The sequence below is a fragment of the Xenopus laevis genome, chromosome 6L, assembly GCF_017654675.1.
Source record: "Xenopus laevis strain J_2021 chromosome 6L, Xenopus_laevis_v10.1, whole genome shotgun sequence".
Taxonomy (NCBI): Eukaryota; Metazoa; Chordata; class Amphibia; order Anura; family Pipidae; genus Xenopus; species Xenopus laevis.
This window is the reverse complement of record NC_054381.1, coordinates 8,973,510-9,000,299: the sequence shown is the minus strand read 5'-3', so window position 1 is coordinate 9,000,299 and position 26,790 is coordinate 8,973,510. Positions and strand designations below refer to the sequence as shown.

The 26,790-nt window shown below is 41.7% G+C and overlaps 1 protein-coding gene across 4 annotated transcripts; it reads right to left on the bottom strand.

Moving 5' to 3' along the window:
• Positions 1–1,909: 1,909 nt before the first annotated feature.
• ccdc13.L (coiled-coil domain containing 13 L homeolog) lies at positions 1,910–26,043 on the bottom strand. Of its 4 annotated transcripts, XR_005961746.1 has the most exons (17): positions 25,692–26,042; positions 22,195–22,424; positions 21,428–21,576; positions 21,197–21,339; positions 19,198–19,278; positions 18,664–18,780; positions 18,406–18,510; positions 18,144–18,308; positions 17,022–17,198; positions 15,114–15,320; positions 10,098–10,225; positions 8,223–8,300; positions 6,214–6,324; positions 5,932–6,089; positions 4,783–4,894; positions 2,540–2,996; positions 1,910–2,426 (listed from the first exon to the last, which is right to left on the bottom strand). XR_005961746.1 is itself a non-coding variant. In XM_018267067.2 (16 exons), exons 2-16 carry the CDS (start codon positions 22,416–22,418, stop codon positions 2,831–2,833), a joined length of 2,112 nt encoding a protein of 703 aa, XP_018122556.1. In that variant the 5' UTR covers positions 22,419–22,424; positions 25,692–26,043; the 3' UTR covers positions 1,910–2,830. The 4 variants fall into 4 exon arrangements, 3 of the variants coding, with proteins under 3 accessions (XP_018122556.1, XP_018122554.1, XP_018122555.1); XM_018267067.2 differs by having other exon boundaries at positions 1,910–2,996; positions 5,941–6,089; positions 25,692–26,043; XM_018267065.2 differs by having other exon boundaries at positions 1,911–2,996.
• Positions 26,044–26,790: the final 747 nt, after the last annotated feature.

Here is a 26,790-nt window from a genome sequence, read left to right as displayed (position 1 = left end):
TAAAGTCAATAGGCGTTTTTTCTTATGGCGACTTTTTTGTCCTAATACGTTAAAGTCAATAGGCGTTTTTTCTTATGGCGACTTTTTAGTCCTAATGCATTAAAGTCAATAGGCGTTTTTTCTTCTGGCGACTTTTTAGTCCGAATGTATTAAAGTCAATGGGCGTTTTTTCTTATGGCGACTTTTTAGTCCTAATGTATTAAAGTCGATGGGCATTTTTTCTTATGGCGACTTTTTTTTCCTAATGAATTAAAGTCAACGGGTGTTTTTTCTTTTGGCGACTTTTTTGTCCTAATGCATACAAGTCTATAGGCGTTTTTTCTTATGGAGACTTTTTTGTCCTAATGAATTAAAGTCAATGAGCGTTTTTTTCTTATGGCGACTTTTTTGTCCTAATGAATTAAAGTCAACGGGTGTTTTTTCTTATGGGCTGCAGTTGCGTAAAAAAAAAACCACACATGGCGAGATTCGGAATTTCACCGTGAATCCATGGCTGGCAAATAAATTCGCTCATCGCTACTTTTCAGCCATTTTTCATGGCAGAACTAGATGGTGCTAGAAGTAGACATTGAGGTGGACCTCCTGTTATGCACTTAGCATGGCCAAGACCTCTTTGTATGGCACCATTGATGGAGAATAATACATCTCTGGAATGGGTCACATCAGCCAGAGCCCCCATAGTGTTTAGGAAGGGTTGCCTTGGTTACTCTGCAATGTGATTGGCTGTGCCGTACACATGGAATTCTCCCTAGGAAGAAGGTGCCCAAACTTTAGTGAAGAGAATGCCGTGGAAGGCACCAGTCCTGCAGGAATATACACGGGCTGATAGGAGACATTCTTCACCCACAAACCACATGTAATTCCTTTATTCCCTAGAGAGCAGGTGCAAGTAGAATGTGGGCTGCAAGTCCCCCCCCCCACCCGAAACCCAACACAGAGTTTGGCCGCCTCGTGGCTGCAATTAGTATTGAGCGCTGCACCCCTTTCTCTTTCACACAGAGGCTGCTTTTAGCTGAGCTGCATGCTGAATACAAACGGACATTTCTGCACCATAGGTGGACCTATTCCAAGCAGCTTTTCAGTTGGTCTTAATTTGGTTTTTTTCAGGGTTTTTTTTTTTCATTTTAAAGGAGTGGTTCACTTTTAGGGCAGAGACACGCGGCCAGATTTGGAGAGATTAGTCGCGCGGGGACAAATCTTCTTTGTGGCGACTTATGTCCCGGAACTGCCTTCCCATTGGCTAGAATTAAAATCGCCAGCAGGATGGCACTCGGATCGCTTCGTTTTCTGAAGTCACCCAAAGTTGCCTCACAATGAAACTTCAGAAAACTAAGTGCTCTGCCATCCCGTCAGTAATTTTAATTTTAGCTGACGGGAAGGCAGTTCGGGGAGATTAGTCGCCCCGAAGAAGAGAAGATTTGTCGCCGGGCGGCTAATCTCTCCGAATCTGATCGTGTGTCTCTGCCCTAAAGGTACCTTTTAGTATGTAATAGAACGGCCAATTCTATTTTTTTTATAGTTTTATAATTATTTGCCTTCTTCTTCTGACTTTAAATGGGGGGTCACTGACCCCATCTAAAAACAAATGCTCTGTAAGGCTACAAATGTATTGTTATTGCTACTTTTTATTACTCATCTTTCTATTCAGGCCTCTCCTATTCATATTCCAGTCTCTTATTCAGATCAATGCATGGTTGCTAGGGGAATTTTAACCCTAGAAACCAGACGGCTGATATTGCAAACTGGAGAACTGCTGAATAAAAAGTTAAATAAGTCAAAAACCACAAATAATAAAAAACAAAAACCAATTGCAAATTGTCTCAGAATATCACTCTCTACATCATACTAAAAGAGCACAAGGAGGAGATACAAACCCACTTGCTTTACTGAAAGAATTACTTTTTTATTTTGTAAAACAAAATAATTAAAGCTCTAAACCATACATGTGATCCTTGAATATATATATATATATATATATACACTTACACACACAACATGCACAATAAAAAGTTCCTATAAAAACATGGAGTAGAAAGTGCGCTCTGCACAGCAGCAGAAAATCGTCTCAGTAACAGTAACTATGGAGGGAAGACCATGGTTACACAAATGGCAGAGGCTAAGAACGTCATCACGTGACCACAGGGGTAATAAGAGATACCATACTTTGTCTTTTGTGGGGATGTTCTCATGAAGGAGCATTTATTTTAGGGGAGGTTTGTCTGCACATGGGAGGAGGGTCCTCTCTTGTTTCATCATACACAGACCAGTGCACACATAACAATATGGATCCCATGTTTATGATTTATCTGCTTATTCACAAGTGCAAAGATATTTACAAGACAAATTGTAGGTGCTGAAACAATCAGCTGTGGCTTGCAAACAATAAATGCAGGGATTTACCCCTCTTGGAACACACGTCTGGCAGCCTTCTTGTTGTTCTTCTGTGGATACAACAGTTGGGATTGTTCTTGGATTCTGATTGGACAGGAGGCCACTTGACGTCAGACTAGCACAAGTCTTGGAACCCACATCTAGCCACCTTCTTGTTGTTCTTCTGTGGATACCACAGTTGGGATCGATCTTAAATTCTGATTGGACAGGAGGCCACCCAACTTCAGACTAGCAGTGTTTGGCAGCCTTCTTCTGGTTCTTCTGTGGATTTAACAGTTGGAATCGTTCTTAGATTCTGATTGGACAGGAGGCCACCAGATGTCCGACTAGCTCCTCTCTTGGAACCCACATCTAGCCACCTTCTTGTTGTTCTTTTGCGGATACCACAGTTGTGATTGTTCTTGGATTCTGATTGGACAGGAGGCCACTTGACGTCAGACTAGTGCCCATTGCGATCTTGCTTGTGCTGCCTCAAGGCTTGTATGAAGATCTGCTTCACTTCTCCCATCATCTCATGGTAGAGCTTGAGGTCGTCCTCTTTTGTCTTAAGGGTGCTCTTCAGGGAAGTTTTGATGGCTTCATTCTCATCCAGCTGTATGGCCAGCCTGCAATTGTTCCCAGAAAAACAAACAAACAATATAGACTGACCATATGAGCCTTATCAGAAAGATCTTGTTCAGTGGCTCCTTAAAGGAATTGTTCAGTATAAAAATAAAAACTGGGTAAATAGACAGGCTGTGCAAAAATGTATCTAATATAGTTAGTTAGACAAAAATGTAATGTATAAAGGCTGGAGTGACTGGATGTGTAACATAATAGCCAGAACACTACTTCCTGCTTTTCAGCTCTCTAACTCTGAGTTAGTCAGTGACTATAAGGGGGGCCACATGGGACATTTCTGTTCAGTGAGTTTGTAATTGATCCTCAGCATTCAGCTCAGATTCAAAAGCAACAGTTATGTCCCATGTGGCCCCTCCCCTCAAGTCTCTGATTGGTTCCTGCAATATACAAATAAGGGCAGTTGTGGGAGCACTCAAAGGCTAAGTTAAAATATGTTTAAAGTACAATGGAAGTGCTACTGTTTTGGCCAATTAATCAATGCACATTCCCTGGTCCCCTGTCTCATAAATAATTCAGTATAGAGGCAAATGCATGTGTTCACAAAAAGAGGGGTTTTTAGTTACAAAGTTATGATCATAAAGTTAATAAGCCACCATACCATGTCAAGGTAAACCTCACACTGTAGTCCCTAACTTGTTACCTCCAGTCATAGTGTAGTCCTTCCATTGCATCTTTCCCTATCCCTTTCTACCTCCCTCCATCTTAGTTAGTTCCCTTTTTATGTTATACCTTTTAGTTCCTTTGTAAATAAATACCACTTATTTAAAGATCAGTCTGTCTCAAGTCATTAGCCTGGCACCCCAAAATAGAGCAGATCTAACACATAGTATAAAAAGTCTTGTACCTTTCTGCATAGTAACTTTACTTGTAAACTTGTACTTGAACACATTTTAACTTAGCCTTTCAGTGCTCCCACAACCCCCTTTTTTGTATATTGTATTGTAGCCAGAAGCTACAGGCTAAGCTTTATGTGCTTTGTAGCACCCCATACCCACCCCTTTAAACAAATGGTGGCCCTATGCTTTTAAAAAATTGGCGTTAGTTTGGGCAATCTCTCTCTCTTAAAGGAGAAACAAACCCTTAATTAAAAAAATCCTACCCTAAATAGACCGCCCCAGCCTAGCTGCCCCCCCCCCGGCAAATGCTCCAAACTCTTACCTTACCCCTCAGTTCAGATTCTGTCCAGTGGAGTTCACAGCAGCCATCTTCTTCTCTTCTGTAATCTTCGGAATGAGACCGGTGATTCTGCAGTTTTCGTGAGTTTCGGCGCATGCGCAATTGTCACGAAACAGAAAATTGCTCCAACAGCGCATGCATCGCCTCGTCTGCCTCATTCCAAAGATTGCTGAAGAGAAGAAGATGGCTGCTGTGAACTCCACTGGACAGAATCTGCACGGAGGGGTAAGTAAAGAGTTAGGGGCATTTGCCCGGGGTGGGGGGGGGGCAGCTAGGCTGGGGGGGAGGAGGGAGGGGCCTTTGAGTGCTCCCACAACCCCACTTTATGTGATTGGTTACTGCCTGGTAACCAATCAGTGGAAAGCAAGAGAGCTGAAAAGCAGGAAGTAGTGTTCTGGCTATTATGTTAGACATCAAGTCACTCCAGCCTTTATACATTACATTTTTGCCTAACTAACTATATTAGATACATTTTTTATTTTGCACAGCCTATTTACCCAGTTTTTATTTTTACACTGAACTGTTCCTTTAACACATAGAGCATGTCTACCTGCTGATCCAATAAAATAGCCGTAAGCGCAGGCAACAACTTACTGTGTGCGGAGCTCCTCTATCTGTGTCTCCAAGGGTAAGTCTGCCGGTGCAAAGGAAACGTCCGTTTTCCCACTGAAATTCACGGAGTGCCTTGAGACAGTCAAGGTTTGCCCTGGGGGTATAGAAATGACCGGATATAACTCAATAACCATTGTATATTCTCAATGACCCCCTTACACTTCAATAAAATGTGGGCCTTCCTCACTCTTATTCATTTCTATCACATGCCAATGAAACTTGTCATGTGAGTGGGTGGAGCCTTATTTAGTGAGTACATATGGACAGCTGCAACACTATCTCTCTCTTCAGATTTGATATATTTGTAGATCTGACTTGTAGAACGACTGTATTTGTACAGATATCACCCCTATCACAATAGCCTGACATTCTGATTCCACACTGAGGAAAATACTGTTAAAACTGTTGCTGCATCTGACTTTCAACCCAGTGCAAATAAGTTGGTAACAAATAGGGACATCTAGTGGACAGATTTAAGTACTGCATTGATATAGAACTGTAATGATTCTTATGATGTTGTTTTTATTCTAAATTACACTGCAAATAATTCACTCTACAATATAAAATTTCATTCCTGAACCAGCAAGTGTATTTAGTTGTAATATTGGTGTGTAGGTGCATCTCAGGTCATTTTGCCTGGTCATGTGATTTCAGAAAGAGCCAGCACTTTAGGATGGAACTGCTTTCTGGCAGGCTGTTGTTTCTCCTACTCAATGTAACTGAATGTGTCTCAGTGGGACCTGGATTTTACTATTTAGTGTTGTTCTTAGATCTACCAGGCAGCTGTTATCTTGTGTGAGGGAGCTGCTATCTGGTTACCATTGTTCTGTTGTTAGGCTGCTGGGGGTGATATTAATCCAACTTTCAGTACAGCAGTAAAGAGTAACTGAAGTTTATCAGAGCCCAAGTCACATGACTGGGGGCACCTGGGAACTGACAAAATGTCTAGCCCCATGTCAGATTTCAAAATTGAATATAAAAAAATCTGTTTGCTCTTTTGAGAAATGGATTTCAGTGCAGAATTCTGCTGGAGCAGCACTATTAACTGATGTGTTTTGAAAAACACATTTTTTCCCATGACAGTATCCCTTTAATATAATATTTCAAAGTGCAGTAGAGACAGGCACATACCAGCCTTACCACGTGCAGACAGCTTCTGTGTTCCCACCACATTCTTTGCCGTGTCCATCTTCAGTTTCTCTGCCTGACGCTCTAGAAAGACACAGCGCCTCCTCTCCTCCTGGAGCTTCTTCTCTGCAGCCATAAGCTTCTCATTGCTTTCCTCTGCCCTGGGGGAGACAAGGTACAATAATCACAGCTCAGCGGAGATAATGGATTGGGTTATCAGCAATAAAGGCAAATATAGTAAGTGATAGAGAGTGCAGTGTGTAAATGTGCAGACATAAACCTTACCTCCTCTGCAGAACAGAGACCAGCTCCATCAGTCTGTCCCTCTCCACCTCAGCAGCCTGACAGAGGGTTCTGTACTCTGTGACCTGCGCCTGCAGCACTCGCACCTCTGAACTGGAAAATCATAGATTTATTGCAGGTCGTGTAATCACAACTCACAGGTCTCTTCAAAATAAGAGCAACTAAGCCTATTTCTATTTAGATATAAATAAATATTCATACAGACATAAACCAGACAGGCATGGGGACGTATACTGCATGTAGGGGGCTACATCTATGTACTGAGACTGATTAAGCACACTGGATGGAGGCTGCCCATTGAAGGAGCTCTGAGCAGGACACAGAGAAGGGAGGCTGCCTGTCAGGCCCAGACTGGCAATCTGTGGGTTCTGGCTGAGGGGCTGCTGTAAGTTGCCATTGACAGTCACTATTTATTGGGCTGGTGGGAGGCTGTTTGGGCCTTTGTGTGGGCTGGTTGGGCCTCTTTGTCCTTGAAATGCCAGGGCCTTTTTTGAATCCCAGTCTAGACCTGCTGCCTGTGGAAGGAACTCTGAGCAGGACACAAAGAAGGGAGGCTGCCCGTGGAAGGAACTCTGAGCAGGACACAGACAAGGGAAGCTGCATGAGAAAGAACTCTGAGCAAGACACAGAGAAGGGAGGCTGCCTGTGGAAGGAACTCTGAGCAGGACACAGAGATGGGAGGCTGCCTGTGGAAGGAACTCTGAGCAGGACACAGAGAAGGGAGGCTGCCTGTGGAAGGAACTCTGAGCAGGACACAGAGAAGGGAGACTCTGCCCATGGAAGGAACTCTGAGCAGGACACAGAGAAGGGAGGCTGCCCATGGAAGGAACTCTGAGCAGGACACAGAGATGGGAGGCTGCCTGTGGAAGGAACTCTGAGCAAGACACAGAGAAGGGAGACTGCCCATGGAAGGAACTCTGAGCAGGACACAGAGAAGGGAGACTGCCCATGGAAGGAACTCTGAGCAGGACACAGAGAAGGGAGGCTGCCCATGGAAGGAACTCTGAGCAGGACACAGAGAAGGGAGGCTGCCTGTGGAAGGAACTCTGAGCAGGACACAGAGAAGGGAGGCTGCCTGTGGAAGGAACTCTGAGCGGGACACAGAGAAGGGAGACTCTGCCCATGGAAGGAACTCTGAGCAGGACACAGAGAAGGGAGGCTGCCCATGGAAGGAACTCTGAGCAGGACACAGAGATGGGAGGCTGCCTGTGGAAGGAACTCTGAGCAAGACACAGAGAAGGGAGGCTGCCTGTGGAAGGAACTCTGAGCAGGACACAGAGAAGGGAGGCTGCCAGTGGAAGGAACTCTGAGCAGGACACAGAGATGGGAGGCTGCCTGTGGAAGGAACTCTGAGCAAGACACAGAGAAGGGAGGCTGCCCATGGAAGGAACTCTGAGCAAGACACAGAGAAGGGAGGCTGCCCATGGAAGGAACTCTGAGCAGGACACAGAGAAGGGAGGCTGCCAGTGGAAGGAACTCTGAGCAAGACACAGAGAAGGGAGGCTGCCTGAGGAAGGAACTCTGAGCAAGACACAGAGAAGGGAGGCTGCCCATGGAAGGAACTCTGAGCAGGACACAGAGAAGGGAGGCTGCCTGAGGAAGGAACTCTGAGCAGGACACAGAGAAGGGAGGCTGCCTGAGGAAGGAACTCTGAGCAGGACACAGAGAATGGAGGCTGCCTGTGGAAGGAACTCCCATTGGGGCAGGGTATAGTTGGCCACTGCTAGGAGCAGGGGGAGAAATAATTAGGGAGTGAAGCCAGGAGACTAAGCAGTTAACTGACATACTGTTAATCAGAGTGAATTTATGGAGTGAGTTATTATATCATTTACGCTATGAATGTTGTGGTAGGTAAGTAGACACAGCCTGTAACAAATCAAGCCTTCAACTCCCTGCAACTGAAAATGTCCACATTTCTTTGTAAGAGTAAAGATGACATTACAGACCTCGGCTTCTAACCATTAATGATTAAGTAACTGTAGAGTCTTTACCTCCGAGGGGAAGCGCCGATATTCCCATTGGGAGACTGAGTCTGGATCAGTTCATGCCCGAGCTTCGAGACTGCCCTGCTGGATAATATGAATGTATTACAATAGAAAAACCACATTCTCAACAGATTTTATTTTACAGCTCATTAATTTATTTTAATACATTGAAACCTTGATTTTAAGACCCCTTTAAGTTTTCCAGCATTTTACATTTTTTGTGGTCCCGCCAATTTATAATGCATTTCAATTGGTGCATTTCCCTGGTTTTAAAAGATAAGTAAACCTTTAAAATAAGTGAAACCGACTAGGGTGTTATTCTAAGCACTTTTGCAATTTACATTCACTATTTATTTTCTTTTAATTCCAAGATATTAAGGGATACATGTGCTGTTAATATGAATGTATTTTGTTACAACAGCGCCACCTGCTGGTCAATTTACATAGGGAACAGGGACAATGTTCCACTGTCTGGAGGGAAATGATATGTTATTTCCACCAATGGCAGACTAATAACCAACTAGTGGCTCTCACAGGCAGATAAACTGTGAAACAACATGGCAACCTGAAAGGACCTCACTCCCCCAGGGCATATACTGGACATATGGGGGTATAAAAATCATGACCCAGTCACAAAAGTGAACAATAAGCACTCTGCTTGCTTCTATTACTCTGTCCCTTTAAATTAAATGTAATACAGGTATAGGATCTGTTATCCGGAAACTGTTATCCAGGTAGCTCCGAATAACGGAAAGGCCGCCTCCCATAGACTCAATTTTATCCAAATAATCCAATTTTATAAAAATGATTTCCTTTTTCTGTGTAATAATAAAACAGTAGCTTGTACTTGATCCCAACTAAGATATAATTAATCCTTAGTGGAGGCAAAACCAACCTATTGGGTTTATTTAATATTTACATGATTTTCTAGTAGACTTAAGGTATGAAGATCGAAATTACAGAAATATCTGTTATACGGAAAACCCCAGGTCCCGAGCATTCTGGATAACAGATCCCATACCTGTAACACACTCTACAAATGGTTGTAAATTGACATGGGGTGTGCCTGGCTGGTGTAGTATGTTTACCGGCCAGCGTGTCATGTGACTATCAGCTTCATAGCCAGTTTCCTTTAAAGGGGTGGTTCACCTTTAAGTTAACATTTAGTATGATATAGAAAGGCCATTTCTACAACTTTTTTCAATGGTCTTCATTATTTATTTTTTATAGTTTTTTTTATTTGCCTTCTTCTTCTGACTCTTTCCAGCTTTCAAATGAGAGTCACTGACCCCACCTAAATACAAATGCTCTTTAAGGCTTCAAAAGTGAAGATTCATCAACAATTACTATCTCATACCCAACAGTTACCTTTCAGCAAGGCCACCTTTCCAAGTCCCGTCCAAACGTATGTGCAACTTCATATTGGCCATATCCTTTCCTATTATACAATACTGAAGGCTACAAATGTATTGTTATTGCTACTCTTTATTACTCATCTTTCTTTTCAGGCCTCTCCTATTCATATACCAGTCTATTATTCCAATCAGTGCATGGTTGCTAGGGGAATTTGGACCCTAGAAACCAGATTGCTGAAATTGCAAACTGGAGAATTGTTGAATAAAAAACAAATAACTCTCAAAGCAAAAATAATAAAAACTGAATACCAGTTGCAAATTGTCTCAGAATATCACCCTCTACATCATACTAAAAGTAAATTTAAAGGTGAACAACCCATTTAACAGCCAGTTTACTACAGTTCCATGAGTTAGTCTATGAGCAGTCACTGGTTCTGATATTTGTTTCACAGGGACAAATGCAATATTCTGCTACAATCAAATCACTATTGAACATAGATTTCTCTCTGTAAAACCACACTCTCACCTGCCTGACCAAGATTGGTCTCCGCTTTCTGACTGTGACCTGTCAAGAGACGGTTTCTCCGATTTCAACACTGAAGGAAATTCTTGAACGCCCAATATTTTCCCACTGCTCTCTTTCCTGTAATGGTTCTGCCAAATACATCATTCATGTTGTCAAAACATTTCATGTACAGTGAGAATACATACATTAACTAGAGGGTGTCGTTTCTGAAGAAACCACGGGATGTTGGCTATGAAACGCTATAGGTGTCTTGCCCAGTCGCCCCCGGTGCCTAGAGAGTACACAAAGTCGGTAGAATCCGGATTAAAACGGTGAAATTTAAAGCCAATCCAATTTTACCATTGAAATCCATTCAAACAAACTGGCTATTTTTGGCTCCGCCCACTTTTAAAAATTTGCATCCCAGTCACCCCTTCACCAAATGGACCAAGTTTGAGCACTCTTACATTAACAGTGTAAGATTGACAGGAATTTAAATATTCCCATTGAATAGCGTTTGGTAAAATGTGATTGGCTGTCTTAAGCTCCGCCCAGTTTTCTGAATTTTAACCCCAGTTACCTAGTCATGGTCAGTGCCAAGTTTGGGACCTCCGGTTTTAAAACTGTGAGAACGGCGGTAATACAAAATTTTACATTAAAGTCAAGAGGTGAAAACTGATTGGCTGTTTTTGGCTCCACCCACTTTTACTAAATTTTGACCGCAGTCACCCAGTGAGTAATTGAGTCAAGTTTGGTACACCTAGCATTTAAACTGTGATAATAGCAGCAGTTTATCATTTTTCTTTAAGGTCAATGGCTGAAATCTGATTGGTTGTTGTTGCCCCGCCCCTTTTTTTCCTAATTATGAACCACAGTCACTCAGTGACTAACATTCCAAAGTTTGGGAATGCTGTGATTTAATGTGTAAAAATGGCAGCATTTCTATTTTTTTCTATTGAAAATCAATGAATGAAATTCGATTGGTTGTTGGTGGCTCCGCCCACTTTTTCTAAACTTGAAGTGGAAACCCCCAGCGGCCACATTTGTGATATTCAAGGTCCCTGACATCAATACTGAGAGAATGGCAGCCTTCTTAATTGTTCTCATTAAAATCAATCAAAGAAATCTGATTGGTTGGTTTTGGCTCCACCCACTTTTCTTAATTTTAATCCCAGTCCCCCAGTGACCAACTGTGCCAAGTTTGAGGACCCTGCCATTAACCGTCTAAGAGCGGCAGCAGTTTAACATTTTCCTATTTATTTGAATGGCTGAAATTTGATTGGCTGTTGTAGACTCCGCCCACTTTAGGTAAATTTTAGCCGAGTCACCCAGTGACCCACGGTGGCAAGTTTGGGAGAGCTCTAGCTTTAATACTGTGAGAATTACAGCTGTTTACATTTTCTCATTGAAGTCAATAGGGAAAATCTGATTGGTTGTTTGCGGCTCCGCCCACTTTTTGGGTCCCCAAAATAGGACAGAATTTTTCAGTTTCACCCCATGACTAAATGAGCCAAGTTTTGGTGAGTGTAACTTCAAAGCTGTACAAGTGGCAAAAGTTTCAAGTTTTCCAATGAAAGTCTATGGGGAAAAAAGGGGTCGTCGGGGGGTCGCCACAGGGGCACGGAGGTTGGGATCGCTTAACAAAGCACAAGCAACCTATTCGAGTATGAGTCGAACAAGTGTGCAAAGTTTCATAATTGTACTCCTAAAACTCTGGGAGGAGTAGCGTTTAAAGCACAAGCAACGTACTTTGCTATAAGAGGAATAAGTGTGGAAAGTTTGGCGCTTGCACCCCTAAAACTGTAGGAGGAGTAGCGTTTAGAAAATGGGGTTCGCCAATAATAAGAAGAAGAACGAGCTGAACTCGAAGAACAGTATGTTGGCTATTTCATAGCCAACATAATAACAATGCCATAGATTTATTAAGACAGATAAATAGATAGATAGACAGACAGAAAGATAGATGATAGATAGATAGATAGATAGATAGATAGATAGATAGATAGATAGATAGATAGATAGATAGATGATAGATAGATGATAGATAGATAGATAGATAGATAGATAGATAGATAATAGATAGATAGATAGATAGATAGATGATAGATAGATAGATAGATAGATAGATAGATAGATAGATAATAGATAGATAGATAGAGACAGACAGAAAATTCACAGTCACAGTCACAGGCAGTCCTGCTGGGGCCGCGGAAAGGTATGACCCGCGTATAAGCCGAGTTTGAGTTTTTCAGCACATTTTGGGTGCTGAAAAACTCGGCTTATACGCGAGTATATACGGTAGATAGATGATAGATAGATAGATAGATAGATAGATAGATAGATAGATAGATGATAGATAGATAGAAAGATAGATAGAGACAGATAATTGATAGATAGATAGATAGATAGATAGATAGATAGATAGATAGATAGATAGATAGATAGATAGATAGATAGATAGATAGATAGATAGATAGATAGAGATAGACAGACGACAGATAATAGATAGATAGATAGATGCAGACAGACAGATAATTGATAGATAGATGATGATATAGTGAATAAAGTACCCCCTCTTGTAAAATATAAGGATATTATAAGTTACCGAGGAGTTTCATGACCATATAAAAACACGAGGCCGAAGGCCGAGTGTTTTTATACAGGTCATGGAACTCCGAGGTAACTTCTAATATCCTCATATTTTGCAACTGGGGGTACTTTATTTATTATAATACACAAATTTCAGTGAGTCATGTGACAGAAATTACATCAGAACTCACCGTTTATAACTGATGACATCAGAACTCACTGTTTATAAGGATATAATTTACAGGATATTCATGGCTTTTGTGTATTATAAATAGATCATAGATATATAGATGATAAATAGACAGATCGCTTATAGACATACATATAGATAGATTATTAGATAGCTAGACCAATGATAGACAGACAGACCAATGATTAATAGATAGATGTTAAATAGACAGACTGATGATAGACAATTGTTAGATAGATAAATGAATCCCAAAATGGAGTGCTGCTCCAGATCTATAACACCGGATTGGTGTCAGGTGCCGTCAGCTATAGGGCCCAATGCTGCCCAAAGCCCAAAAACTGTATACAACAAAACAAAAAAACCTGTGGCACAGCTCATGCGATTGCTTCCATGAAAAGTGTTTATTCAGCTCACAAACAAAGTGGCAACGTTTCAGGCCTCTGCTGTCAATTGACAAAGGGCCCAGCAGAGGCCTGAAATGTTGCCACTTTGTTTGTGAACTGAATAAAAACTTTTCATGGAACCAATCGCATGAGCTGTGCACAGGTTTTTTGTTTTGTTTAATCGTTAGATAGATAGACATACATTACATGTATTTAAGTGATGAGTTTGTGGTTATTACAGTGAATAATTAAAAGGAGAGGGAGGCCTCAGACAGCACAAATGCACCAGTATGTATTACCACTGATGAATCTACAGCGTGAAACTTCTGCTACTGAGCCTCCATTATAAAGGGCTAAATCAGGATATCCCTAACTTCCTTAACATTTCCATGACTATAAATAAATGTATAACTTGAGATTAGTGCAAGTGAGGGGCTGGGTCTGTATCTGATGCACCAGTCAATTGTTTCCTACCCTGTGATTATTTACAGATTCCCACAAGGTTACGACTCACAGAAAGTCAGCTGGATATATAACGAGGGAAAGAGCTTGTGCGGGTCGGGTTTTTATAGAGTCATTGAGCAAGACATGCGTCTGTCAGTAATGGTTTTGGGGCAGTTACACTAACTGTTCCAAGAATACCATAAAACTAACGTTTTATTTATTATAAACTGTAATTAGAAAAAAAAGAAGAGTAAAATTTGTACCTGGATAGAGAACTGGCTAAAAGATCGACTACAAAGAGTGGTGGTAAATGGAACATTTTCTAGTTGGACCAGTGTTGTTAGTGGAGTACCGCAGGGCTCTGTACTAGGTCCCTTGCTTTTCAACTTGTTTATTAATGACCTGGAGGTGGCCATTGAAAGTACTGTTTCTATTTTTGCAGATGAGACTAAATTGTGCAGAACTATAGGTTCCATGCAGGATGCTGCCACTTTGCACAGTGATCTGTCTAAACTGGAAAACTGGGCAGCAAACTGGAAAATGAGGTTCAATGTTGATAAATGCAGGTTATGGACTTTGGCAAAAATAATATAAATGCAAGTTATACACTAAATGGCAGTGTGTTGGGAGTTTCCTTAAATGAGAAGGATCTTGGGGTCTTTGTAGATAACACGTTGTCTAATTCTGGGCAGTGTCATTCTGTGGCTACTAAAGCAAATAAAGTTCTGTCTTGTATAAAAAAGGGCATTAACTCAAGGGATGAAAACATAATTATGTGTCTTTATAGGTCCCTGGTGAGGCCTCATCTGGAGTATGGGGGCAGTTTTGGACTCCAGTCCTTAAGAGGGATATAAATGAGCTGGAGAGAGTGCAGAGACTAAGTGCAACTAAACTGGTTAGAGGGAGGGAAGAGTTAAATTATGAGGGGAGACTGACAAGGTTGGGGTTGATCTCTCTAGAAAAAAGGTGCTTGTGAGGGGACATGATTAGACTTTACAAGTACATTAGAGGACATTATAGACAAATAGCAGGGGACCTTTTTACCTATAAAGAGAATCACGTACCAGAGGCCTCCCCTTCAGACTAGAGGAAAAGAACTTTCATTTGAAGCAACGTAGAGGGTTCTTCACAGTCAGGACAGTGAAGTTGTGGAATGCACTGCCGGGTGATGTTGTGATGCTGATTCAGTTAATGACTATAAGAGGGACTTGGATGATTTCTTGGACAGACATAATATCAAAGGCTATTGTGATACTAAACTCTATAGTTAGTATAGATATGGGTATATAGAATTTATGGGAAAGTAGGGAGGGGTGTGTGTATGGGGCTGGGTTTTCATTTGGAGGGGTTGAACTTGATGGACTTTGTCTTTTTTCAACCCAATTTAACTATGTAACTATGTAACTATGTAACACAAATTGTCATTTTTACCTTAAGAGTCAATTGTTTGATTTCATCCTCCAGCTCTTTCACTTTGGCCTCCCGTTCAGCGAGCATGTGCTTGAGCTGAGTAACTAGAGAGCCCTGCTTCTGTGCCTCGCTATTCAACTGCATGTTCAGCATCTGCTGGGAATCGTTATTGTTCTGCTCATGTTGGCTGAGACGGGTCAGAACCTCCTGCATGTTCTTCTGCTGGCCCTGTTATACATTACAATATGCTTGTTATATGCTTAGTATTAATTACAATTTATACTTGTTTGGTGGAACTGAGTGCAGATATTTACGGGTTATTTATCAAGGGTCGAATTTTAGAGCGTTGTGAGTTTTTGTAGACCTCGAATGAAGTCACAACTTGAATAGTTTCTAATTTAAGAAAACATTTGAATGTAAAAAACTCGAATCAGTCAAGTCGGAGTGAAAAACTCAAATACTCAAATTGATCACATTTTCGGCAGAAAAAAAAACTGGAATCACTCAAATTGATTTAGTTTTCGAGCAAAACCCATGGAAAAAAAAAACTGGAACATCTTGAAGGCTATTGACATCTTCAAATGGTTCAAGGGACCTCTTCCACTGACTCCTACATGACCTCGGATTCAAGCTATTTCCAGCTTCAGGGTATAATAAATCTAGAAAAATTCAAATTTTTTTTGTTTTTTTCCGCAAAAATTCGATTTTTTGTTGAAAAAATCGAACTTGACCTTTAATGAATCTGCCCCATAGAGTTCAGCTAAATGAAGGAAAATACAGTAGAGCTGAATGCAAATATATATAGAGTGCAGCTGAATGCAGATATATACAATGCAGCTGGATGCAGAGATATATACAGTGCAGCTAAATGCAGACAGATATATACAGTGCAGCTGAATACAGATATATACAGTGCAGCTAAATACAGATATATACAGTGCAGCTGAATGCAGATATATACAGTGCAGCTGAATACAGATATATACAGTGCAGCTGAATACATATATATACAGTGCAGCTGAATACAGATATATACAGTGCAGCTGAATACAGATATATACAGTGCAGCTGAATACAGATATATACAGTGGCAGCTGAATACAGAATATAATACAGTGCAGCTGAATGCAGATATATAACAGTGTCAGCCCGAATACAATATATACATGGATAGCAGCCCAAAAAAGAAAACAGATATATACAGGTGGGCCAAGCCGAATACAGATATATACAGGTGCAGGCCGACCTACAGATAGTAATACAGTGCACTGATATAAAGATATATACAGTGCAGCTGGATACAGATATTACAGTGGCAAGGCTGAAATACAGATATATACAGTGGCAGAGCCAGAATACAGATATATCAGTGCAGCCCGAATACAAAATATATACAAGTGCAGCCGAAATACAGATTTACAGTGCAGCTCGAATACAGATATAAAGGGCCCGATATACAGATATATAACAGCTGAGCCGAATATACAGATATATAAAGCAGTGCAGCTGAATACAGATAATATACAGTGCAGCTGAATAACAGATAATATACCAGTAAGAACAGCTGAATACAGATATATACAGTGCAGCTGAATGCAGATATATACAGTGCAGCTGAATACAGATATATACAGTGCAGCTGAATGCAGATATATACAGTGCAGCTGAATACAGATATATACAGTGCAGCTGAATACAGATATATACAGTGCAGCTGAATACAGATATATACAGTGCAGCTGAATGCAGATATAAACAATGTACCTGGATGCACATATATATGTAGAGTGTAGCTGAATGCAGATATATTCAGTGCAGTTAAATGCAGATATACACAGTGCAGTTGACATAAATAGATGGAATATACTGCACAATAAATCCCCATTCCACAGCTGGTTGTTTATAATATGAAGACACTGATATTATTACCAGCAAGGCATCTATGAGCTCATCGTCATGCTTTCCTTTATCTAGAATGGTCGCCATTTGCATCTTTAGCATCTTCACTTCATTGGACAGCACCGTGTTTCTGGCTTTCGATGCCTCCAACTTCTTCTTCAAATCCTCGTTGTCTTTCTTAAGAGCCTCATATTCTGCTGTGATCTTCTGTAATTAGGGAAGAAAGCAGATGTATGTCATTGTATTGCAAGATAGTCTACAGCAGGTGTGTCCGACTACGAGAGTTTTCTACAGATTCCAGGTGTTCCAGTACTGCAAGAGTTAAGTGGACCCATATCTCTAGAAACATGGGCTCACAGGCTGAAGGCTCCGGCTGTGAGTATTTTTGCAGGTTGAGAGAAGCAGATCTGATCAGTGCCCCTGCTCCACTGATTTGAATCCAATCACTCTGACAACAGACAGAAGTATGCCCCCAGCCTTATGATTAAAGGGGAACAATCATGAAAAGGAAAATTTAATATAAGCTTCAGCATACTGAAATAAGAAACTTTCTAAATACAATTAAAATGTCCTTACCGTTTCTAAAATAATCAAGTTTATCTTCACTATCCCTCTCTCAGCATCTGTTTCTCTTCATTCTCTCTTCATGCAGCAGTTGGGTGTCAGATATTCATTGACAGTTAGATCCAATATATCTTATAGGGGGGCTTCTTTTGCCTAGAAGATGTATAAGAGCTCACTCTATTAAACTCACCAGACATCATGTCTCTACATGCAGGATTTGTGCAAAAGGCAGTTATTTAGTTAGATTTTGTTTGTACTGGAATCAGTTATATGAGTGAGCTCTAATTCATCTGCTAGGAAAGGAGCCCCCCTATAAGATATATTGGATCTAACCGTCAATGAATATCTGACACCCAACTGCTGCATGAAGACAGAATTAAGGGAAACAGATGCTGAGAGAGGGATAGTGAACATAAACTTGATTATTTCAGAAACAATACAGAATATTTACTTGATTGCATTTAGAAAATTTCTTATTTCAGTATGATGCAGATTATATTAAATTTACGTTTTTTGCGACGGTTTGCCTTTAAAGGCAACGTGAACTTCATTTTATGAAAAGAAATGTGTTGAATGTAACTACTGTACCTCCAAAGCTTCCTTCCTGTCTTTCTCCAAGGTGCGGATTCGGAACAGGTTCTTTTCTTGAGCAGCGACTCTCTTTGGCACAGACACTCCCATCATCTCCTCTTCCAAACTCAACTCGGAGACTGGGCTCTTACCTTGTCCCAGCTGGCTTTCTAGCTCACGGACCTACAATATAAAAAATAAAAGCATTCGTTTATGAATCATTGAAACTGCATTGTCCCAGGGTAAATATAACAGTTATATATTTTGGGGTCCTACTCACCCTCCCTTGCAAAACGAGAATCTGCTGTGCCCGTCCTCTCCAACTACCAGACGAGGCTGCTAATTGGCTTATATTCACTTCCTCCCCAACTTCATTGATTAGTACCTGTGAGTAAGCAAAACCCTCAGCAATCGCAGCAACATTCACAGATGATAACACAATGGTTTCAGGGGCATGTGTGGAGATCAAATGTAATAAGGCTGAGAATTACAGAAACCCACACTGGATGACACAGGCATTTTATTGCTTGGGGGGTACCTTTTGGGCGACTTTCAGTTCTTGTTTCATGGCCTGGATTTGGTTACGATATTCCGTCATCTTTAAATTTTTGGCAGTTAGTTTCTCCTGCAAAGCTTTCAGTTCAGGACTCTCAGCCTGTGGAAGAAAATGAAAATAAAGTCATACGTGTGTATATATGTTTGCTTGCAGCAGGTCAAGGGTTCATTGAGACTCACTGTGGGTCATTTATAAACACTGGGCAAATTTGCACCGGGGCAGTAACCCATAGCAACCAATCAGTGATTAGCTTTTATCAGCCAACTGCAGACTGAGCATTGAATGCAATCATCTCATTAGTTGCCATAGGTTACAGCTCCGGTGCAAATTTGCCCAGTGTTTATAAATGAGCCCCAGTGTATCCTTCAGCCAATAAGCATTTATACTAGCTAAAGTGTCAGCAAAGAAAGCACAAATCCCATTTCTAATTTAGATGTCAATCAATAAGAGTTTCCGTGGAGATGCAAATTAATAGTGGGTGGATTTACTGAAGTAACAACAAAGATTCAGACTTACCAGAGCTCCATCATCCATTTGGGTCCTGGTGTGCACATGGCCAGACTCCTTCCCTGTATAATTCACTGCCAGGTTCTGCAGCTGCAATACAAGTCCAGGTTTTCATATTTGCCTTATACAAATAAACTGGAGCATGAAAATTAGGGACGCACCGAATCCAGGATTCAGTTCGGTATTTGGCCATTTTCAGCAGCATTCGGCCGAATCCATGTGCCTGACCAAACCGAATCCTTTAAATCATGTGACTTTTTTCCCCAAAACAAGGAAGTAAAAAAATGTTTTTCTTTTTCCCAATCCCTCACTGATTTGCATATGCAAATTAGGGTTCGGATTCAGTTTGGTATACGGCCGAACCGAATGAGCAGGATTTGGCCGAATCCTTGGGTCTGGCCAAATCGAATCCGAATCCTTTAAATCATGTGACTTTTTGTCACAAAACAAGTAAAAATGTTTTTCTTTTTCCCTTCACCGATTTGCATATGCAAATTAGGGTTCGGATTCAGTTTGGTATTCGGCCAAATTGAATCAGCAGGATTCAGCCGAATCCTTGTGCCTGGCCAAACCGAATCTGAATTCTTTAAATCATGTAAAAAAATGTTTTTCTCTTTCCATCCCCTTCACTGATTTGCATATGCAAATTAGGGTTCGGATTCGCTTCGGTATTTGGCCGAATAGTTCACAAAGGATTCGGGGGTTCGGTCAAATCCGAAATAGTGGATTCATCGCATCCCTAATGAAAATATACAGTAGTTGGTTAACTCACAAGTAGGGGGGTGGGTAAAATGGCTCAGCCTGCTTCACTTTTTCTTGCCAGGGTAAAAATCTTTGGTTTTAGGTATGAAATATTTCTAATTCAATGCTCCTACGACCCAAAATGTTTGCCCTGCTGTAAACTGCTGTAAACTGCTGCAAACATTGTGCAACTATGTGACTAAGCTCTTTAACTAGCTGTACACAGATTTTAGCTGCCAGTTTGGATCCTCCAGATGGAACCAGTAGCTTATCAGTCTGGGTACAGAGGCAAATGGATAACCTTCCAGACCAAAATCTGTCTGGAGAATGACTGTGTATTTATCATTAGTGATGGGCGAATCTGTCCCGTTTCGCTTACCCGGAAAAAAATTCACGAAACGTATTGAAATCAATGGGCGTCAAGCGACAATTTTTAGACAAGCGACAATTTTTACATGCGCAACTTTTTTGTCCAAATTCATTAAAATCAACGGGCTTCAAAATAATTGATGCACGACAATTTTTATGCGTGCGACAATTTTTACATGTGCAACTTTTTTGTCCAAATGCATTAGGGTAGTTTTACACGGGCGCTTTCGGCGCGATCCGACGCGCTGCGCAAAAACGCAGGCGTCAAGTCGGAAATAAGGTAAGCAATAGCATTGTCGGATGGTGTTGCAGCATGGATCCGACGCGCTGCGTCTGCATCCGACAGTCGTGTCACTGCTACTTCATCCGACATTTGTATATCTTACCTTATTTCTGTTGCATCCGACTTGATGCCTGCGTTTTTGTGCAACGCATCGGATCGCGCCAAAAATGCCCGTGTAGTCCTACCCTTAAAGTCAATGGTCATCAAAATTATTTTGACACGCAACAATTTCTACACGAGCGACTTTCTGGTTGCAGTGATTTTTTTTCACAAACAATTCGCAGGTGGCGAAATGCGGAAATTCGCCACGAATCCATGCCTGGCAAATAAATTTGCCCATTACTATTTATAGGGATGCACCGAATCCACTATTTTGGATTCGGCTGAACCCCTGAATCCTTCACAAAAGATTTGGCCGAATACCGAACCGAATTTGCATATGCAAATTAGGGGTGGGAAGGGGAAAACATTTTTTACTTCCTTGTTTTGTAACAAAAAGTCACGTGGTTTCCCTCCCCGCCCCGAATCTGGCCGAATCCCGAGCCGAATCCTGGATTCGGTGCATCCCTAACTATTTATCATATATATGTATAACCTACCATGTCGGATACTAACCTCCTTTTCAACACCTTTCACCCTGTTGGTCAGCTGTTTCACTTTGGTTCTTTCACTCTCCAGTTCAGCCGTCAGTTCCCGATTTTTCTTGGACAATTCGACGATTTTCGTGGCTGCCACATCACCAGCCAAACCAGCGGTTCCTGAAAGAAACATCACATCAACTGAGCTGCAGCTTTACATGCTTATGTATATAATAATAATAATACAATACAATAATACAATAGGTACCTGCTAAGGCGAGTTTCCCCTCCTCGACTTTCTTCCTGAGATGTCGGATCTCAAACGCTTTCTCCTGCGTGAGTTTATGCAAGCGGCCATTTTCATCCTTCAGTTCCCGGATCTGATCGTGCAGCTGATCGTTTTCATCTTCCAAAAGCCTGAAACATTAGGGACCTTATGTACTGGGCTGTGTAATATATTACTTTGTATAAGTGAAAAAAAGAATTTTGTGATGTAAATGAGCCACCACATTTCTTCTGAGACATCAATCCTCTTCTTAGATGTCACTGGGTCAGGTCAGTTTCCGTTGCATAAAAGATGCATCTCTCCACAACCTCCCTGTGATGTAGGGCAGGGCATTTGTACTGAGCAACAATTAACAGTCGTTAGATAATAAAATAATACACATCAGCCCTTGAAGAGGATACTGTCATGGGAAAACATGTTTTTTTCTAAACGCATCAGTTAATAGTGCTGCTCCATCAGAATTCTGCACTGAAATCCGTTTTTCAAAAGAGCAAACAGATTTTTTTTATATTTAATCTTGAAATCGGACATGGGGCTAGACATATTGTCTGTTTCCCAGGTGCCCCCAGTCATGTGACTTGTGCTCTGATAAACACACCAACATTACAACTAAAAAAAATGACATTAGAAATGTAAAGGCAGAGTGAATTATTTGCAGTGTAAACAGTGTAATTTAGGAATAAAAACAACATCATAAAAATCAGACAAAATCCGTTTAAGCTCTGAAAGGTTAACAGGCCTGGCAGTACCTCTTGCCGATATCACTGGTAGAGCCACTGTCTGGTTGCAGCAGATGGAGCTGGTCCTCCACACCGAATGCATCTGTGCTGCTGTAACCCTCCCGCTGCTGCTGCTCCTCCTGTTCTTTCTCTTTCTTCCTCTCCATCAGCCTTTGTAGCCGTTTCTGCTGCTGCTCCTGCAGGGCCTTGAACTGCAGCCTCAGGTTTTCATTCACACGTTCATCAGACTCCATGTCAATCTGCACGGGGGACAATACCAGTTGCTTCTATTAGTGCTGCTCTCTGTACCTAGAGGGTTGGATTTTCAATATGGTGCAGTTTGTGCTGTTTAGGGTGGGTCTCTATAGTGAGTGAATGAGAAGTGTAATCAGGTACTTCAGGTCTGAACTGGGAGTCAAAATAAGCCCAAACAGCCCCTCCAACAGCCCACTAAATAGTGACTATGGCATCTTAAAGGAGAACTAAACCCTAAAAATGAATATGGCTAAAAATGCCATGTTTTATATACTGCACTTATTGCACGAGGCTAAAGTTTGAGCTTGTCAATAGCAGCAATGATCCAGGACTTCAAACTTGTCACAGGGGGTCACCATCTTGGAAAGTGTCTGTGACACTCACATGCTCAGTGGGCTCTGATTGGCTGTTGAGAAGCTAAGCTTAGGGCTCGTCACTAATTATCCATCAGAAAATGAGCTTCCCTGGCTGTAATATAAGCTGATGCTACAGGTTTGCTGATTATTCAATTCTGATGCTAATTGCACTGGTTTCTGTGCTGCCATGTAGTAATTATGTGTATTAATTACTAATCAGCCTTATATTGTGACATTTCTATTCTGTATTGTATATTGTGAGTGGGTCCCTAAGCTCAGTAAGTGACAGCAGCACAGAGCATGTGCAGTGAATCAGCAGAAAAGAAGATGGGGAGCTACTGGGGCATCTTTGGAGACACAGATCTTTACTGCTAAAGGGCTGTGGTTGCCTTGGGCTGGTACAGAAGCATAAAACAAAGTACAACATTTCTAGCTACTTCTTTAGTTAAGATTTAGTCCTCCTTTAAAGCAGCCCCTCTGTCATTTGCCAGAACCCACAGATTGCCAGTCCGGGCCTGATGTATTTTGGGGTTAATGTCTTAGCCCCATCTGGTGGTTAATCTTGCCCCATGGGGCTAAATGTTGTCAGCCAGCTTGTGCAATTAATGGGAATGAATATGAGCAGAATAGAGGATTCTTCCCTGCACAAGTACGTTCCTAGAAGCACAGAATTCCCCGGCTAATACACTAATGATGCCAAAGCCCAGGGGGTTGGCACAGCTTTAAGAAAACACAAAAGAGTGATGTTAAAATTCAGTAATGAGAGTAATGGTACTGCAATGGGCGGATTAACATCCTTTAAGAGCTGCAACTCTATTAGCGGCCAAACAATCAGTTAATTTTAAGTTAACTTTTAATATGTGATAGAATGGCTAATTCTACTTTTTAATTGGTCTTCATTATGTATTTTTCTCAGTTTTGTCTTCTTTTGACTGTTTCCAGATTTCAAATGGGGGTCACTGACGCCACCTAAAAACAAATGCTCAGTAAGGCTACAAATGTATTGTCATTGCTACTTATTTATTTATTTATTACTCCTCTTTCTATTCAGGCCTCTCCTATTCATATTCCGGTCTCTTATTCAAATCAATGCATGGTTGCTAGGGGAATTTGGACCCTAGCAACCAGACTGTTGAAATTGCAAACTGGAGAGCTGCTGAATAAAAAGCTAAATAACCATAAATAATAAACAATAAAAAAAACAGTGGCAAATTGTCACAGAATATCCCTCTCTACATCATAATAAAAGTTAATTTAAAGGGGAACAACCCCTGTAAGGCAACAACTGAATCAAAACAATGGGGGCAACTGCACTTCCATGGGATTATAGGTCCCTAAACACATGTTTAGTTCATTCATGTCACAAGGGGCCACAATTGGCCCCAGAGGATACATTGGTTTCTGACACTGCACAAGGCTGCCGCATCCAATACAAAAAACAGCCCTTTTTTCAGCGCCCGGCTCACTCTGGTGTCAGGGATACTTTCTAATTGGGTTGCCCAACCTGTGGCTAGGGTTGCCGCCTGTTCGGTTTTGACCCGAACAGTTTGGTTTTTGTAAGGCAGGGGTGTCCAAACTTTTGGCTCGCCGGGCCACATTGGTAAATGATAAAATTGTCTGGGGCCACACATGAAATACACAAACACGTTTGATTTGTAAAAGTAAAGGAAATACACAGAAAAGAACTACAATGCCAGTTGGATAACCAGATGGAGCTATACACTGGAATAAGGGACACCTGGATATTAAACAGACGTGTTATTATATTATTATTACTAACTGGGCAATGGGCAGAGTCCCCCTCCTCCTATTTCCTCGGGAACCAAGCGTTTCAAGCTGGGCCCCATTCATATGCATTCTGGGCCGCATGTGGCCCTCGGGCTGCAGTTTGGACACCGTTTCTGTTCGGTTTTCAGCCTTATGAAACCAGAACAATAATTTGGCCAATACATGAAAAGTATTTTTCACCTCAACATGGCTTAGTTACTGTCAAGTAAAGTTAATTTCTTATTATTACAGAAAAAGCAAATCAATCAAAAATAACAATGTTTTTGTTTCTGAATTAGCATTGCTGTATTTCAGAGCTTTCTGGATAACTGATTTCTGTATAATAGATCTCATACCTGTAATTAAAGGATTGGGCTTACTCATCAAGCAGCATATAGCTAGAGATAGGGTTGTTACCTGTGTGGTTTTGAACTGGGCATCAACACTATAAAACATTGAGAATACTGGATAGAAATAAAGCCAGTTGTATCTAAGTGATGCAATAACCCTGCCCTGGTGTCATAACTCCACTAACATCATTGTGCTCACCTCTGATGTCATCATGCCTGTTCCTACATCACTGCCCCACCCCCGGTGTTCGGGTTTAGCCATCAGCAAAGGTGGCGACCCTACCTGTGCCCCAGCTGCTGGAAAATACAGTAAGTGTCAGCTGAATTCTGCTGTTATAGTCACACAGAAGGACACAATCAGCAATGGTACATTATACAAGACACAGGGCCTGTATATGTCTAATATGTGTAATATGTGTATTTTGTAACATACAGGAAACAGACTGGCAGTGTGACTGAGATCCTGTGCAAGAGGTTCTGCAGCAGCTGAGGAACACAATTGTAATGGGGCCAGTGTTAGAGATGAAGGGCCCCCCCCAGGTATTACTGGAAGGCTTGGGGCCCTGATCTAAATGAAATACACACAGAAGCTTAGTCATATTCACTCTATTGTTCTACTACACGCGGGGGATGATGGGAGTTGTAGTTTATACCATGAGGGAATTCCTTATTGTAACAATTCCACATTGTGGGGTCCCAAACAAGCAGTCCTGGTACTCAGGCTTTAGGTCACTGCGCCCCCCCCCCCCTCCCCAAATATCCATCAGGGAAACCTCCCAACCCCGGTCCCAACACTCACCCCTTGTCTCCGCTCTGCCCGCAGTTCTTACTTGAAGGAAGGGAGGGGGAGGGACGCGTCTCCCAGGCAACGGTCTCCATGCCTCTCTGCAATGTCTGGTCGCAGTGATGTCACGAAAGAGCGTCGCTTGACAGGTGGCCGATTCGCTTCCGGGTTTCTCTGTACCCTGAGGCGGCTATGGACCCAAATTGGACCTCCTCTACGTATAGCGGTGCTTGCCAAGCTGTGGGGCTGCTCCTGTGCAAGTATAATGCAGGAATAGTGCAGGTATAGTGCAAGTTTAATGCAGGAATAGTGCAGGTGTAGTGCAGGAATAGTGCAGGTGTAGTGCAGGTATAGTGCAGGAATAGTGCAGGTATAGTGCAGGAATAGTGCAGGTATAGTGCAAGTTTAATACAGGAATAGTGCAGGTATAGTGCAAGTTTAATGCAGGTGTAGTGCAGGTGTAGTGCAGGTATAGTGCAGGTGTAGTGCAGGTATAGTGCAAGTTTAATGCAGGAATAGTGCAGGTATAGTGCAAGTTTAATGCAGGAATAGTGCAGGTGTAATGCAGGTATAGTGCAGGTATAGTGCAAGTTTAATGCAGGAATAGTGCAGGTGTAGTGCAGGTATAGTGCAGGTATAGTGCAGGTGTAGTGCAGGTGTAGTGCAGGTATAGTGCAGGTATAGTGCAGGTGTAGTGCAGGTATAGTGCAGGAATAGTGCAGGTATAGTGCAAGTTTAATAATGCAGGAATGAGTGCCAGGATGTAGTGCAGGTGTAGTGCAGGTATAGTGCAGGTGTAGTGCAGGTATAGTGCAGGAATAGTGCAGGTATAGTGCAAGTTTAATGCAGGAATAGTGCAGGTATAGTGCAAGTTTAATGCAGGAATAGTGCAGGTGTAGTGCAGGTGTAGTGCAGGTATAGTGCAGGTGTAGTGCAGGTATAGTGCAGGAATAGTGCAGGTATAGTGCAAGTTTAATGCAGGAATAGTGCAGGTATAGTGCAAGTTTAATGCAGGAATAGTGCAGGTGTAGTGCAGGTGTAGTGCAGGTATAGTGCAGGTATAGTGCAGGTGTAGTGCAGGTGTAGTGCAGGTGTAGTGCAGGTGTAGTGCAGG